The following is a 17522-nucleotide window of genomic DNA, read 5'->3' as shown; positions in this document are numbered from 1 at the left end:
TCTTTTAATATGAATTTTACTCTGGAATACTTTTAGATTTACAGGAAAGTTGTAGAGATAGTACATAGAGTTCCATATACTCCACACCCAGTTTCCCCTAACGTCTTACATTACCATGGACCATTTTTGAAAACTAAGAAACCAACATTGGGTACACCACTGTTAACTAAATTTCAGGCTTGACTAGGATTTCACTAGTTTTTCCACTAATGTCCTTTCCAATTCCATCCAGGATACCACATTGCATTTCATCTCGATCTGTGAGATGGATTAGCACAGTAGCTGCAAGGATGGACCTGAACATGCTGGCAATTGTGATGACAAAAACCAGGCAATGTTTAGTTTTGTTGTGCACGGGGCCGTCATAAGTCAGGGCCTTATGCAGGTAACAACAACAACAACATGCTGAGCTGAATTGTGGCTTTTGACATTTTCATTGAGAGGTGATAAGGAGACTTCATTAAAGGTCCAAATTAGTAACCTAAATTCAAAGAAGGCAGTAGAACAATCTTGAATTTAGGGATCACTTTAAAAAAGAAAATTAAAAAAGCTACCTAAAGAAAGATTTAAAATCTTAATATGAAACTAATCAACCTTTGATAACAGCTCACAAACTTGGAACTTTGATAAGTGACAAACTTCAAGGAGTTAGGAAATGATGACCAGAAATGGATAGCTATTTAGGTAAAAGAAATTCAGAACTCAGGAGAACGGAGGATTAAAGAAGAAAATGAAGTGAAGGACAGGCAAGAGGAGGTGTGGGCACAGGGAACAAGTCATCAAGGCAACTGGAAATTTTTATGGACTATGATACCGAGGTCAGGAAATTCTTCCGGGTGGAGCAGAAACTTAGGTAACAGATGTTGTTTTGATACAACCTGACTCATAACATTATTTAGAGCAGGAAGAATTAGAGTTCCAGCCATTCGCAGCTTAAAGAGGCTATGAGCCACGTGTGCAGAACTGCTTAGGGGTAGGACCAGGTCTAGAACTGCAGTCTTCATTCTTCTTGCCTGCTGCTCTTGCTCGGGCTGAAAATTCTACATTCTGGCCTTGGTCCACCTGAGAGAGGCAGGGCTCAGGAGCCTGGAAGTTTAGCAGATTCCAGGCTGTTCATTAAAGTTCCGATGCCGCCGACCCCGAAATCTCATATAAAAGTACTACCGAGTTCCATTTTCCAGGGCACCTATTCCCTCTAGAGCATTGCAATTCTAATCACAAAGTTGGGCCAGTTCCACCCGTAACTTCATGATGCGGTGTGAGCCCAATGACTCTTGAACACAGCCTTCAAGCAGCTCGAAGCCCCGCCCCCGTCCGTAGCCATGGGAACAACTGACAAGCCTTGAGCGTGGGATAACCGGCTCTGCCCCTCCCTGACAGATACTGTTTCCCACTGTCTGTCCACATGTGCGCACCGCCTCTCTATTCGTCCGTGCCGCAGGACGGTGCCTTGCCCCAGCCAATAAGCGGCCTGTGCACGTGCGCGCCTGCGTCTCCCCATTGGCCAGTACTCTCTGATCACGCATTGCCTTCCTGCGCCAGCCGGCGTTTGGGGGCGCCAATGAAATGACTCAGTAGCCATTTACAACCAATCAGCAAGGCGCATGGCTCACAGCTGACCTATGGGCGCGCGCCAGGGGAGGGCTGACCCGGCCCCTTTTTCGTCCCGGCTGGGTTTGTTAAAGCAACAGGGCCCACGGCGCGCTGGAGCTCCAGGTGGACCGCACAGAGGCGGTGGCGGCCGTCTCCGTGCGGCGGGCGCCAGTGACAGCGGCGCCGCGTTGCCCACGATCCCGGCTCCGGGCCGCTGCCGACCTCAGTGGGAAGGGGCCGCGTCGCCCGGCGACATGGGCGGCGAGGTGGGATCCGCGGCGGCCGTGGGCTCCGAGGGCCGCGTGAAGAGCCTGGGTCTGGTGTTCGAGGATGAGCGCAAGGGCTCCTACTCGAGCGGCGAGACGGTGGCGGGGCACGTGCTGCTGGAGGCTGCCGAGCCGGTGACCCTCCGCGCCCTGCGCCTGGAGGCCCAGGGTCGCGCCACCGCCTCCTGGGGCCCGAGCGCCGGCGCCCTTACTTCGGCCAGCGCCGCTGCCCCGGCCGCCGCCTCGGAGGTGGAGTACCTGAACGTGCGCCTGAGCCTCCACGAGCCCCCAGCCGGTGAGCGCGCCGTCGGCCTCGGGCTCCCCGCCGGGCCGCGGGAATGCCCCGGGGATGCCTCGGGGAGGGGCTGGGGGAGCCCTAACCTAACTCTGGGAGGGGGCGTGCCGGCGGAATGCCCACCTGGCAGGTGGGCCGGGCGCGGTTCCGAGGTGGTTTCCGCCCATGGGGTAGCCAGAGCCGCAGCTTGATCGCCGTTTGGGGGGGTGGGTAACAATGCCAGCACCGCCCACCTCACAGCCCCCCGGACGCCACACAGCGTGGGTGCGAGGCGCTACCTGGCGCCCCACCCCTGGCGCACCGAGGCCTGACTAGCTGCTGGCGTCCACCACCTCCTAGGACTGCGAAGGGAGTGAGCCGTTGCCATGGGAATCTGTGATGGACAGTCTGGAATCTTGGGATCTAGGTCCTGTCCCTTCTGGTACAAGGGATGGAGAGTGGAAACATAGTGTGCAGTCCGTGTGGTTCCGTTTAGTGGTGCCCAGCGTTTTGTGGGCCTGGAGTTCTTCTCATCCTGATATTAAACACTCGGTCTTGGTTCACGATGAATGAGCAAAAACTCAACTGTTGGGAAAGGGGAAGTAGTTCCTGAGGGTTATCAGTTCAAAGGAAGTGTTTCTTGACTTGGCTGTTGTGCTTGGTGTACCTCTTCTGTTGGCCACTAAGAGCACTGCCTTGACCTTACATTCTTCATTTTTATTTTCTCTTGCCTTCTTTTTGTTTCTTTTGCATCCTCTTTTCTTTTTTTCTTCCCTCGGGAGCCCTCATGACATAGTGGTTAAGAGCTTGGCTGCTAACCAAATGGCCGGCAGTTCAAATCCACCAGCCTCTCCTTGGAAACCTTATGGAGTAGTTCTCTGTCCTGTAGGGTCTGTAGGAGTGGAAATCCATCAAGGGCAATGGGTTTGGTTAACCCTTTAGAGACAATGAGATCTGGGCATGGTTATAGTTCCTGGGGGAAAGATCACCCTTCCCATCCATTCTGGTGAAGTCCAGTGTAGGTACTTTTGGAAAAGCCTAAGTGAGAACATTTGTGTTCAATTACTACTAGGTGCAAAAATTAATTCCATTAAGCATGAAACTACTAGAATGATTATTAGATACTTGGAGTGTTAGTCTGCTTTGAGTCAGTGGAAACTTAAACTTTTACTTTTCTGCCTCATCAGCTTTTGGCTATGTAATGATAATGGTACACACCCTATACCCTTGAACAGTGAAATGTATTATACCTATATACTTATTTGCTATGATACATACAAGATCAATGGTACGTGTAGTTTTGTCTTGTCCCACTATGGAGAAGGAGGCTGTCCACACTTGAGTCCTCAAGGTATATGAGAATCTGAGTGATTAAAAAATTTCAGAGAGAAAAAAAGTATTCAGAACCGAAGCATTTGGATTAATACAGCAGTGTGTTAGGTGACAGGCCTTACCTGCCTTTCATCGATATGGGTTCCAGGATCAGCCCACACATGCCTGCCAAATGTGATAGAAAAAACAAAAAGATGCACTGCTGTCAAGTCAATTTCAACTCATAGCGACCCTCTAAGAAAGTGGTACTGCCCCGTGTAGTATCCAAGGCTGTAAATCTTAATGGAAGCAAACTGCCACAGCTTTCTCCCGTGGAGTGGCTGGTGGTTTCATTCGAACCACTGACCTTTCAGTTAGCAGTTGAGCACTATAACCACTGCACCACCAAGGCTCCTTTTAATGGTGACTGACAGCACAGATTTTCAAGATGGCCGACTGGAGTAAAGGGCCATGGAACAGAGAAGTAAATTGTTTTTTGCCCAGGACTTTGGACTCCTTATCTTTGGGGCTGAGTAAATAGACTTAAGATTAACATAACAGGTGACCCTGAGATTTGCGATGAAAATTGCTTTGACAAAATCTGCAATAACATGTAGTTTTATATAGACAGTCAAGTCTCATTTTTCTAATTAATGGAATAGAATGTTTAAGCTTAGTTTGAAAATCTTAACTGATTTTAGAATGTATCATTGAAAAAAATAATAATTTTACTTAGAAATGATAGTTTTAGTTTATTTCATTAAGAAAAAGAAATTACCCCTAATATTTTATCTATAAGGAGCCCTGGTGGTCCAATGGTTAAATGCTCAGCTGCTGAAAAAAAAGTCTACTAACCAAAAGGTCGGCAGTTTCAACCCACCCAGCACTTCCGAGGGAGAAGGACCTGGCAATCTGCTCCTGTAAAGATTAGTTGTTGCCGTCAAGTCGATTTCAACTCGTAGCGACCCTGTAGGACAGAGTAGAACTGCCCCATAGGATTTCCAAGGCTGTAATCTTTATGAAAACAGACTGCCACTGTCACATCTTTCTCTTGTGGAACGGCTGGTAGGTTCGAACTGCCAACCTTTTAGTTAGCAGCTGAGTGCTTAACCACTGTGCCGTCAGGGCCCGGAAAACCCTATGGAGCAGTTCTACTCTGTCAAAGTCAACTGGACAACACCCAACAACAAATGATTATCTATAGCTTGAAAGAAGTTAGCAACTTCCCATAGTCATAGATTCTCAGGACCGTTTAATTCTAAAACCTGGCCGGGTCTCAATCACCTGAAAGGATTTTTGGGAATGCAGATTTCTGGGAAGTGTCAACCTGGGATTTATTCTCAAATCTCCCCAAATAATTGTCCGGCATCACTGATCTAATCCAGCTGATCACTATGATCGATTCTCTTCATATTTTTATTGAGGTAGTTGCAGTGGAAAGTCAAGAGAGGATCGAGAGCCGCCTTCACTTCTTGCTTGTCCCCCAGCTCATTCACCCATCCTGAGCCCCAGTGTCTGCCTCTGCAGTGGTCATGTGGTTCCCACGGCTGCAAAGACCGTTGGCTGTAAGACCACTTAGTGAAGGAAACATCCCCCTGTGACATCGTAGGCCTCAGTGCCCAAGGCTCTGAGAGCAGAGGCAGAAATGGGCAGGTATTTCAGCTTTTGAACCTTTCAGTTAGGAAGAAGGAGCCCTGGTGGTGCAGTAGTTAAGAGCTTGGCTGCTAACCAAAAGGTTAGCAGTTTGAATCCACCAGCCGCTTCTTGGAAACAATATGGGGCAGCTCTGCTCTGTAATCCGCTGGATGGCAATGGGTTTGTTTTGGTTTTTTTTAATAGGAAGGAAAGAAAAGAAAGATTCGATTCCAAAGTACTATAAAAACCAGTTGCTGAGAAGTCGATGCTGACTCATGGTAACCCACGTGTGTCAAAGTAGAACGGCTCGTTAGGGTTTTCAGTGGCTGGTTTTTTGGAAGTAGATCATCAGACCCTTGAGGTGCCTCTGGGTATAACCTATGTTTATCAGCTTTCTCAATTGCTTCTCTTTTGTTCATGTTTTGAGATGATTAATTCCTATGTTGATGTGTTTCCTCTAAGAAGAGGGAACTTCACCTCTTTCTCTCTCCTCTTTCAATATCCTGATGACTGGCTGTCCCCCACACATGCCTGGCATACTCCTCCTCATGCTGGTCCCTTCATCTGAACCCCTTCCTGCTTGACTCCATGCCAACGCTGCTTCCAGGGTATCCTCCTCAAGGTACCAGGCCCACCCTGTGGTTCTCGTGTGGGTGCGCTGGGCCCTAGTACCTTATGGTGATGGCTTGTATACCTCCTCCCCTACTGCTGGTCTGTTTGAGCATAGAAGTTATTCATTTTATATCCACAGCACTTGACGCCTGGGCACTGTTTATTTGAACGCATAAATGAAATCTACATTCCTGTGGTTACAAATTAGAACTTTAGCCCAGCTCTCTCAAAAGCATTGGAATGCCTCGAGCCTTTCACTTGATGGCTATAAAGTTGAGAAGCTTCCCTGAACACTGTTACAGGAGTGCTGAGGCTTACAGGGCAGCTCCTGAACACACCTGAGCCCAGGATGCACTCTACCACTGTCCTTTAATGTGGTCTCCTGTCCCTGTGATTTATGCATTTTGCCTCCAAGTCACCTACCTAAGTGGTATTTCTACTTGAAGGACTCAAGTGACGGACAGTGTGTTTTTTGTTTTTCTTCTAATGTATCACACATTGAAAATTGAGGACAGATTCAGGAGACTTACTGGGCCAATGATGTGGTCCTGTTTTTAGAAGTGAAAGGTTGAGATGTTAAGTGAATTATTTAAGATCTTAGAACTCTAGTATTTAAGTAATAATAATAATAATAATGCCCTTTCACTAATGATTTCTTTCCCTTAAAAAAAAACTAAGTGAATGAAGGTGGTCGAAAAGCTCACTTTAGTATCAGGTGACCAGACAAAGCTCAGAGAAAGTCCTCAGTCTTTGCTGCCCTTTCTTCATCTTCTTCATCCCATAAAGAGGGAATTTAGTCCTGAACCTGAATCTGTGAGCAAAAAATAAGTTGATAAGTGTCTTGAGAGAGCCCCCTGACCAGCCCTTGGAGCCAGCACCTGCCTAGGGTTTGAGTTGTACAGGTTGTCTACCCGCATTGACCAGAGGTCCCAGCAGGGCTTTGGGCCGTAAGGGCTCCCTTCCACACCTGTGGTTTGGCTTCTCACCAGCAGTGATGAGTCTCTGCATGAGATAAAAGGGAGCTGCTGACCCATAGTGAGAGGAAGGGGCCGTGGCCCAGCTTGGTAAAGACCTCTCTATGTGCCAAGTTTACTGCCAAGGCACCGTGTTAGTCAGTGGAGCTGGAGTGTGAATATATGACTCTGATAACTTGTCCTCTTGATTTGTCTGTTTTGTGTTATACTCAATATTCGTAATGTCACAAGTAAACGTTTTCACCTCCCTTTCCATCTCTGCCCAAAGAATATATAGTCTAATTTTTGTGGGATACCGCAAGATAAATAGATGTACATTTTGCTAAATTGATTTCAGGTCCACTTTAATATTGGCATCTCATGTTAGTATGATAGAGTGTGAGAAAACAGTTGTTTCTAAAAATGTCTGTGTGTGTGTATGTATATGTAAATGTTTCTTGGAATTAATTAAGGTTGGTAAAAAACAGATTCAAATTTTAATTCTCTAAACCTCAGTTTAATGAATTTTCGGAGTATATTGAATCTTACCACCAGGAAAGCCTCCTTGAAAAAAATCAGATTTCAGTTGTGAGAATTCTTGATCTGATACTAAAAACCAAAACCCAACCCCCTTGCCATCGAGTCAATGCTGACTCACAGCGACCATATAGTAAAAAATAAATATATATAGTAAACCGTCGTTAAAGAAAATGTCATCTCTCTTGCAGGCGAAGGCATCGTTCTGTTGCAGCCTGGAAAACATGAATTCCCATTCAGCTTTCGACTTCCGTCAGAGTAAGTGCAGCTCTGCAGCTTCTGCTGTTTCTTTCCCTGTGGTGTGTCCGTCCAGCTGTGTAGGTGCTGGCTCTCTCCTGCCTCTGAGGCATGCACACTTATCCTCAATTGCCCTGAAATAGGCAGACCCCGAAGTAGACTGACCCCGAAGTAGACTGACCCTTTCTAAACCGAAACCAGCATTCTAAGGGCTCTTCCCTTTTTTGTTTCATAGAAAATTAAGCATGTAGATAAATGTGTTTGCTTCGTTTCAGACCTTTGGTAACCTCGTTCACCGGAAAGTATGGAAGTATTCAGTACAGCGTGAAGGCAGTTTTGGAACGACCCAGGGTCCCCGATCAGAGTGTGAAGCGGGAACTCCAGGTTATTAGTCACATTGATGTCAATACACCAGCGCTATTAGTAAGTTCGTCCTTCCTCCTTCCCTCCTTCCTTCTTTTCTTTCAATGCTGGTAGGCTCATTTAGCCAATTTAGTGTAGTTCTGGCCTGTCACTTTCTGACGGCTTGAAAAGGCAGTCTTATAACCCATAGGCATCCGCTATAAATACATGATACTAGGTTGGGCAAATTACAAATCGTGTGTGTTAATACTATTGATTATGTCCCCGCTGTGCGGGGCTGCTTTTGCCAAAAAGTTACACAGGCTTGAAATGCATTAATAAGGCTTAATAATAATAATGCACACCCGGAGAGTGGTTACTTTTACCAGAGCGCCACATTCACAGGGCTGTGATATTCTAAACTCTTCAATAATAGCAGGTTGAGGCACAGTAATTATGGAAGACTATTAATCACACTCAGCCTGTGATTGAGGCCCAGGCCATTATGCTATGTATCCCGCCATTCGGCGTGTCATTTTCTAGCATTAAGTAAGTGCACGCAGCTGCCGAGGCGATCCTTTCACTTCTCATTTCCTTATGACAGATTTGGCCACATTAAAGCATTGAACTTCTAGTAATCACCAGAAAGACTGTAGGCTGATAAGAAAGATCAGGCTATAAGTAACAACAGAATAGGCAAGATGGGTGCTAATGAGCTAGATTCTTTTATCTAAACCCATATTATCGAAATAATATAAAATTATACCTTGTACTTTCCTGATAGCTGTGAGGACCTAATGGGTCTTCATTTAAATATGAATGATGATTTTTTGACTTCGTAGAAAATACTGAGATAATTTAAACTTTCCATCATGGCAGTGATGTGACAAAAAGATGTATCTTGAGTACCGGGTGTTGCTTTTGCTGCCCAGCGTTTTTATAAATGAGGAAAAAGCCAAGAGTTAAAAGTTGTTAAACTGTATTTTCACATTTAAAAAACATAGACTTTAAGGTTCACCTTTGGTGGTGAAGAGACAGCAAGCATATCCTGCTCTGTGATCTGGTCTGCCTGGTCCCTGGACTGGGACTATAAAACAGCCAGCACCCAGCTGACCTGGCTTAGAGCTGTGACTTTAACACCCACTTACAACCCTTTTGGAAAATCAGTGAGGCTAAGTATCTTGTATATTTAAAGACTGCTTCGAACTGGGAGGTTAAATATCTCTAAACGCTTTATGGCTGCTGTGACAAATGATTTAAATGAGTTTTCTTTTTGCTGAAAAGATACCATTTATCCTTCATTATTATTTTTATAAAGAAAGGAAAAAATCTTGCATGGAACTTTGAGTTTTATAGTAAGCTTTTGGTGTATGTGGCCTATAAATGGAGCATTTTAAACCTGTGTCCCATCTCCGGATACTACAATAGAAGGAGGGTGGTGTTTTCCATAGCCTTCTCAGAGCCGTTACACTGTGCCTGCTGGTGCATTACTGTTATACCAAAAAAAAAAAAAAAAAAATCCGTATTTAAATTAAGGACCCTTGAAATGTCTGCCTGGTGGTGAATTTTGAAGAAAAATAAGGCTATTTGCTTTTTACACATTTTAAAAAACAATGATTCCAAAATGAATATGATAATCCTCTCTAATTACTGATTTTTATATCATTTCTCCTTTCACCTGATCTACACATAAAACCTTAAAAAAAAAAAAAAGGTAGTTCCGGCATGTTAATAGCTACTAATACAGTTTTTGATTGCTTTTTTAAGGAATGTTATATCGTTCCTTAGAAATGTAAAGACTATAGGGTAAAAGAGGATGGCATCAGTGTGTTCACTGAAATCTGAAAATTCACCTTATTTTTCCTAAAATGGGAATGACTGTTAAAGCTCTTAAGGTATTTTGCCTAATATGTTACATGCAGGTAAGAAAGTTTGGTTTGTTTTTTGGTAAATGTTTCATCTGTAAAGAGTTATAAAATTTTAAGTTCTGTGAGTTCACTAGAGTGGTTTAATTTTATTCTTTGAAATTTTCAAGACTCCTGTATTGAAAACTCAAGAGAAGATGGTTGGCTGTTGGTTTTTCACCTCTGGTCCAGTCTCGCTGAGCGCCAGAATTGAAAGAAAGGGATACTGTAACGGTAAGGAGAACATTGACCAGTCCAAGTGGGAGAATCATTTGTTTTATGAGCTAAATTTTAAGTGATTTCAATAGTGACGAAGTATGTTATTTTAAAACATGAATAATAATAAAATTTTTTGTTTTAAATATCAGATAAAACTCCTGGTATTTCTGACTTTAATCTTGTTACTTTACTGACTAAAAGTAAAGCTGGAGGAGTGGGAAAATGCCAGCATTTTATTTAAATATTGGAAAGGAATGTTCCGAGGAGGTTGCTGAGAAGAAAGCTATTGTATGAAAATACCGTCAGGCATTCTGATTCTGTGCTGGCTTGAGATACATAAGTATATGGGACTGGAGTGTAGAATATTTAACAATCATGACATTCAGATTGATACTAGAATTACCGTTTGTAAAGGGCCCGATGCCCTACAGTGGATCCGGCCCCCATTCTAGGCTTGGCTTGCTGCAAATGAGCATGGTGCAATATGGTATGGGGTGCCCCCATTCTAGGCTTGGCTTGCTGCAGATGAGCATGGTGCAATATGGTATGGGGTGCCCCCATTCTAGGCTTGGCTTGCTGCAGATGAGCATGGTGCAATATGGTATGGGGTGCCCCCATTCTAGGCTTGGCTTGCTGCAACTGAGCATGGTGCAATATGGTATGGGGTGCATGTGTGATATCGTCAGACTTGCCCAGTCCACCCATTGCTTTGTTTATGCCTTAACATTAGCAGTTCATTAAAGGCAAAGACTTTGTTCTCCTGTTGGACAGATTTTAATTTTTTTTTTTTTAATGACGGCACTGGGTTCTGGGTAATGAGTTTGTTAGTGATCTTTTATACTTAACATAGTACTAAATCATTTATTTGTATGTCTTAATTTATGTAGATAGTAGTCGTTTACGTACCTTTAGAATTACTAATCTGATATTGGTACATTAGAAAAAGGAATAATATAACAAAGAGAAAATAGTATCTGCCAAAACCCCAAGGTGATTTTTATTTCTCTGACTCAGATTTACAATGTAAATTTTCCATCGGAGCTTCTGTATTTGGTAAAGTAGTGTTGGGCCCTTTCAGCTTTAATTGGTAATGGCAGGATTCCACTTTGATGAGAAATTTTTGAAAGGTCTCTGCATCCACTGTGGTTTTGTTTTCCTTTTAGGAGAAGCTATTCCAATCTATGCAGAAATAGAGAATTGTTCCTCTCGTCTGATTGTCCCCAAAGCTGCCATTTTCCAAACCCAGACATATTTGGCCAGTGGAAAAACAAAGACCGTCCGTCAAATGGTTGCCAACGTGCGAGGAAACCACATCGCTTCTGGGAGCACAGACACGTGGAATGGGAAGACCCTGAAGATCCCACCTGTTACCCCATCTATCCTGGATTGCTGCATTATCCGAGTGGACTACTCCTTAGCTGTAAGCACAGTGCCCCCTGAAATTAAAAATATGTAGAATTGAACGATAGCAGGTGCCATGTTACCGTGAATAAGTTAAAAAATGCCATATTATATCAACATTACACAAAATTATGTAATATATGAAGATTGGCCCTTTTTTCAGTCAAAAACTATCCCTCAAAAGTATTTAATTAAATAGCATAAAAATATTGAGGTACCTTAATGGATGCTTGTTAAAGACATATACTTAATTTCCTGGTGGCACAATGGTTAAGTTTTTGGCTGCTAACCAAAAGGTTGGCAGTTCGAACCTGCCGGTGGGTCTGCAGGAGAAAAGACCTGGCAATCTGTTCCCCTAAAGATTACAACTTAGGAAACCGGTGGGGCAGTTCTACTCTGTCCCATTGGCTCGATATGAGTCGGAATCAACGGCATACAACGACAACACTAGATAGGCCATGCCCACTTACAGTGCATATGGTAAGGCCACAGTTCCCTGGCACAGAGCATTCACTACATTTTGTGTGCTCTTCATTTTGCTTGCTCTTCATTTTGTGTGGCCAGCACAATTTCCAGTTGGGGTGGCAGGTGACAAAAGCAGTTGTTTCTGTGAAAAACGAAACTTTTGGACCATCAACGAGGAGGTTGAACTTACATCTCCATCTTTCTTTTTTAATTTCTGTGCCATTTTAGGTGTACATTCACATTCCTGGTGCTAAAAAATTGATGCTGGAGCTGCCTTTAGTGATTGGCACAGTCCCATATAATGGCTTTGGCAGCAGAAACTCCAGCATCGCCAGCCAATTCAGCGTGGATATGAGCTGGTTGACATTGACCCTGCCAGAACAGCCTGAAGGTAAGTTGTCTGAAGTTCTTTCACAGTGAACTTTTGCATATAGTGCACCTACCAAGTTACTTAGTAAGCATGCAGATATTGATTGCTGGAGTCCCTGGGTGGCACACACAGCTAAGTGGTCAACTACTAATTGAAAGGTTGGTGGTTTGAATCCACCTGGAGGTGCCCCAGAAGAAAGACCTGGCAATCTGCTTCCAAAAGGTCACAGCCTTGAAAACCCCATTGAGCACAGTTCTACTCTGACACCACGTGGGGTCACCATGAGTTAGAACTGACTCAATGGGAACTGGTTACCTGGCTAAGAAGTTACTTAGTCAGTGTTCAAATGTTAACTACTGCTGCTACTACGATTATTACTACAAAAAATCATAAAACAGTATTCCTGAAAGAGTCTTGGGAGTTTAATCCAGTACAGAAAGCTGCCCGTGGCAGATCCAGGAATAAATCCACGTCTCCTGATTACTGTTTAAATAGTACAATGATATAAATTTGTCACAATCAAAGTATAGAGTGTTATGCACTCTCTGTAGCCACATTTCAGGGACGTTTATTTCCGTAAACCGTAACACATACGTGTCTCAAAGAATAGATATACTCATTGTTAATAGTAGTTTTATAAAACCAGAATCTATGGGGTTGCCATGAGCTGGAATCAATTCAATGGCAGCTAATAACATTAAATATTTATTGTTGGCATGGGCACAAAAGTTCGCTAATTAAACGGAAAAAATATTCTTTTATCTTCAAATTTAGCTTAGTTTTGTTTTTCTAAGAGTTCCAAAAAGATTAATGTAATTAATCAACTTTTTAGAAAATAATATTGTGTCTTCAGTGAAAGTTTATACAGCCAATTAGGTTCTCATTTAACAATTAGTACACAAATTGTTCAGAGACTTCGGCTATATTTTTCATAACATTTTAACATTCTCATTATCGTATTTTTACGAAAGTAATGCACGCCTTCTGTGTTTGCTGGCTGTGCCCTCCCCTCCCCCGATGAGGCACCCTCACCAGCGCCACCATGCCAATCCTCTTCCGACTGTTGCTCTAAGAAAAAATTAATTAACTTAGTGAGCTTGGGAAAATACCTCCAGGGCTGATGGTGTGGCTGGCAGACAAATGTAGAAGGTGTGCGTTATTTCCATAACAAATACAGTAATTCCCTTCGGATGTTTTGCTTTCGTAGTCTGGTTTCCCTGTCCCCTTACCCCTTCATCTTTGCTTTAGAGTAATTGTTGACCATTTGTTCCCATTAGATGATTTTTTAAAACTGTGTGTTACTCACTGGTCATATTCTTTATTTTGTGAGCCAGTCTGTTATTTAGCTAAAAGGTGCCCTCAGGAGTAGTTTCAGTTCAAGGTTTATGGAATATCTCAGGGAGATAGTTTCTGAGAATCCTCTAGTCTCAACTGGTCCAGTAGATCTGGACTTTTTAAGAGTTGAAATTCTGTTACACATTTTTCTCCCCTTCTGTCAGGATCCATCTATCGTGGCCCTGATCAGAACGGTCGTTAGTGATAACCAGGCACAATCTAGTTCTTCTGTGCTCAGGGTTAGGGTTAGGGTTAGGGTTAGGGTTAGGTAGATATAGCTGTGGTTCAAGTAGACTGTCAGCCCTGTAGACTGATTTCTTCTCTGCATCTTTGGTTTCCTTCTTTCTCATTTGCTCAGGACAAGATGAGATTGATAGTTGTATCTTAGATAGCTGTAATCAGGTTTGCACGGACTTCTTGGATTCAACTCCGTTTCTGTTTCAGCACCACCAAATTATGCAGATGTGGTATCAGAGGAGGAATTCTCGAGGCACAACCCTCCTTACCCTCAGCCCCCTAGTTGTGAGGGAGAAACATGCTGTCCTATGTTCGCCTGCATACAGGAATTCCGGTTTCAACCTCCGCCTCTTTATTCAGAGGTAAACAAAGTAAATGAGACTTTTGCTGTGCTGTTTGTCAATAATCATTTGCTGCCCTTCATTCATGAAAGTGCCCGTTCCTGACTCATAATTAGCAGGGGACACATACAAAATTCTCACAGTGGTGAAAGATTGCCACTGGTCCATCCGCCACATTTTGTAATATTTACCCTGTGATTTATGGCGTGCTCCGACTGTTACATGGACTGATTGCCTTTAACGTGTTTTATATGGCCATGGATTACAGAGAACATAAGCGGCCTACTGGGACTTCTTAATAACAGGTTCTAAGCAACTGGGTGGGTTTATAACCATCATATAATTAAAAATAGGAAATCAAATCATTTTAAAGAATGCCACAGTGGTCTGTTCTTTTTCACAGGTTGACCCACATCCTAGTGATGTAGAAGAAACCCAGCCTGTTTCATTCATTCTCTGAACAGATATCAGAATCACTGTGTTCATCATCATATTACAACGTTGTTCTTTCCTCCTGCCTTTCTGGAGGAGTAGGAGGAAAGGATGACTTAAGAACATGAATGAATACCAAGACTGAAGGCGAGAAAAATTAAAGAATATGTGAGCTTTCCATGGGCAAACAGGATCGTCGCACCAGTTTATATGGTGGTCGTCACAAGTCTGTGTGATGGTCGTCACACCCCTGTAAGATAGTGGGATGAAGATGTGACAAATCGCAGAATGCAGTGGAAGTCTTGATGGTGATAGAGTAAGTGGCGGGGTGAGGGTGCCTGCGCTGACCCACCAGAAAGTAGCCTGCGTATATGGTGGAAACACTACGCAAGTAAACCTTTAAAAGGTTTCTCAAGGTGGAGCAAAGTATCCTAAACTTGAAGGCAATATGGACTTGTTGGAAGGAGACTTGGTTGTGGAGAATGTGGTGGCACAGGGGTGCACGTGACTAGGAGCCTGGCCTGCTTTAAATACAAAATGCAACCCTCAGGTTTCAGGGTCTTCCTGATTTCTTACCATGCTCCATAGGATTGAAACCCTGGCAAGAATCCTTTTCTCAAGTTTACGGTTGCATGAGGTCCTAATGAAGTAACACGATTTTCACACTTTCAGTGGTATCTTAAGATGTAGATCATAAATTGGCTGTACAGTATTATGAAACCAAGAAAGGGTTCCTTGAAAAGCTTGTTCAAAGGGGAAAGACAGGATGAATTTGAGGATGAAAACATGTTTTGTTGAAGACTTGATTTTTTATCCCCTTTGAGCACTTTAACGGATATTTTCCTCGAATCTTCCTTACCTAGAAGCACATTGCAAAAAGAGGAGGGGAAAAGGTTGTATCTTCAAGATGACTTGATACCTGTGGAGTCCAAAAAAAGCCTTTTTTTTTGTTTTGTTTTTTTTAGCCTACCTCCAGGGGTGTTTTTTTTTTTTTCCCAGTGGGGTTATCAGCTATGTTTTTGGAACTATACACCTGATAAGTCTCCTTTGGTGTTTCTGCTACTTGGCAGCAACAGTCTAACCCATCCTGAAATCTGAAAGTGGACCAAGGGAAAACCTATAAAGTTAACATTAAGTGGAATTAAGTATAGGTACACCTAAGGTTGTTCCAAAAAAAAAAAAAAAAAAGGCAGAGTGAAAAGGGGGTAGAAATACCATTGAAAAGGACGCAAATTTGATTTCTGTCCACAGACATAAGGGTACTAATGGCAGTCACTTTGTACATTGTTTTTCTGATTCTTTAGTAATTCTATTGAAACTGTGATTTTCTTCTTTGTTTTAGTGCAATATTTTTTATTATCATTTTCTCTCAGGATATTCAGACCAAAAGAATTGTGTTGCTGCTCAGAGTCTAAGCAGTGTTCTTACTGTGCCCCTCTCCCCATTCGATTCGTGGTCACACTGTCACTTGCTTTTCCTTTAATCTGTTGGTGGTGTGAGCTGAGAGCATTTCTGGGAGGTAGGGATTCCCACAATGGAGGCTTTGGGTCCTCCAAGGGCTTTGGTTTGTCCTAAGGTTTGATCTAAAAACCCTGGTGCTTCCCATGCCGAATGCTGTGTGCTCCACTCCACAGAATAACTTACTTTTCTTTCAGGCAGTATATTCAGTTCAAGATAGAGAAGTTCTTCTATGGTTAAATTTTGTATTTAAAAATTAGCCATTCGATCAGGGATTTTTCTACAAACATTAGGCAGACGTAGGCTTTTCCCCCTTCGGGACATGGCTCTCTTCTCTACAATCACGGAAGCGTTGTGAGCACTTCTCTCCTTGAAACCACTGTGTAAAGCCAGCCTGTGAAACTCTCAGCACCAGTACTTCTTTCTGGCACTGACACTGTCGCAAAACTCGCTCCCATCTCTGGTTTTTAGTGAGTTTTTTTAATTGTTGTTTTTCTTTGCTTGTTTGTATGGTTCGAAACAGTTACATTTATTTAAGTGCTGTCTAAACCATTTTATTTTTACTTTAAAAAAAGAATCTCTTCAGCTATTTTTTACTTCATCTAAGTTGTGGTTTACATGCCTTGCGGAGACACTCTTCAACTCCCTGATACCAAACAAAGTCAAAGAAACCTCCTAAATACAGAGGGAGAGAACACTTCAGGATTTGGCTTTGCGTAGAAAAGCAACTACTCAATGGACTCCTCCGGAATTGTTTTGTCATCTTTATTAGAGAATCATGCGGTGCTCCCACAAAATGGAAGGAGACCCGCTGGGTAGCAGCACCTAGAACAGCTAAGAAAGGCTGGCTTGCCTTGTTGAGCTGATACTGGTGCACCTCACCTGAAGCAGCCAGCTGAAACTGTACTAAATACCTTCTTACTTTAGTCAGGAAGTTATTTTATGAATGGAGAAAATCCTGCATTGGAGCAAGGAATACTTGGGAGTGAATAGTAAACATTTAGCTGCTGTTATTTGCCTGTTTCTCCCGCTACTGCTCTTGTTTAATTTGCAAAGAAACCGTGGCCTTAGAATTTTCTTTTTGCTGCAAACATTTTGAAAATGAAAACGTGCATCTTTTGGCACACAAAATCCTTCCGTGGGCAAAACTTTACTTTTGATGTTTTTGTTTTGCACAATAAGAAAACTAGGCAGGGGTTTTGTTTTTCATAAGTTAACTATGAAAGCTTTTTTTTTATTTTTATTATTAAAAATGTAACAATTTAACCCACAGGGGGAAAAATAAAGATTGTATTTTGTACTCTTGTTTGAACCCCATGGGTTCCTTTTGTTAATAAAATGATTACTCTGATGCTGTGAGTTGCTAGTTTCCTTTTTCTTTTTTAAAAACTAGGATTTAAATTGTTACGAGACTTCAGGGAAATCAATACCAAAAAAACATAAAATGTTCCTGCTGTTAAGATCCTTTTGTGCTTTCACAAGGCAAGGCACAGCCCCAGGGATTCTGAAATTGTTTCTGTTGTGGGCTCAGTTTCCCCAAGGTAATCAGTTTTTAGCATTCCAGGAAGAAAAGGAGATGAATAAATAAGCTTAAGCCATA

At 42.9% G+C, this 17522-nt stretch overlaps 1 protein-coding gene across 1 annotated transcript; it reads left to right on the top strand.

Annotated features, from left to right (window-relative positions):
• Positions 1-1792: 1792 nt before the first annotated feature.
• Positions 1793-17273, top strand: ARRDC4 (arrestin domain containing 4). Its single transcript, XM_003413905.4, has 8 exons — positions 1793-2154; positions 7373-7439; positions 7694-7841; positions 9796-9898; positions 11047-11303; positions 11978-12140; positions 13899-14053; positions 14436-17273. The coding sequence occupies exons 1-8, from the start codon at positions 1848-1850 to the stop codon at positions 14490-14492; spliced, it is 1257 nt and encodes a 418-aa protein (XP_003413953.2). The 5' UTR covers positions 1793-1847; the 3' UTR covers positions 14493-17273.
• The last annotated feature ends 249 nt before the right edge of the window (positions 17274-17522 follow it).

Source organism: Loxodonta africana, chromosome 13, assembly GCF_030014295.1.
Source record: "Loxodonta africana isolate mLoxAfr1 chromosome 13, mLoxAfr1.hap2, whole genome shotgun sequence".
NCBI classification, from domain to species: Eukaryota; Metazoa; Chordata; class Mammalia; order Proboscidea; family Elephantidae; genus Loxodonta; species Loxodonta africana.
This window is presented reverse-complemented; position numbering and strand designations above follow the sequence as displayed.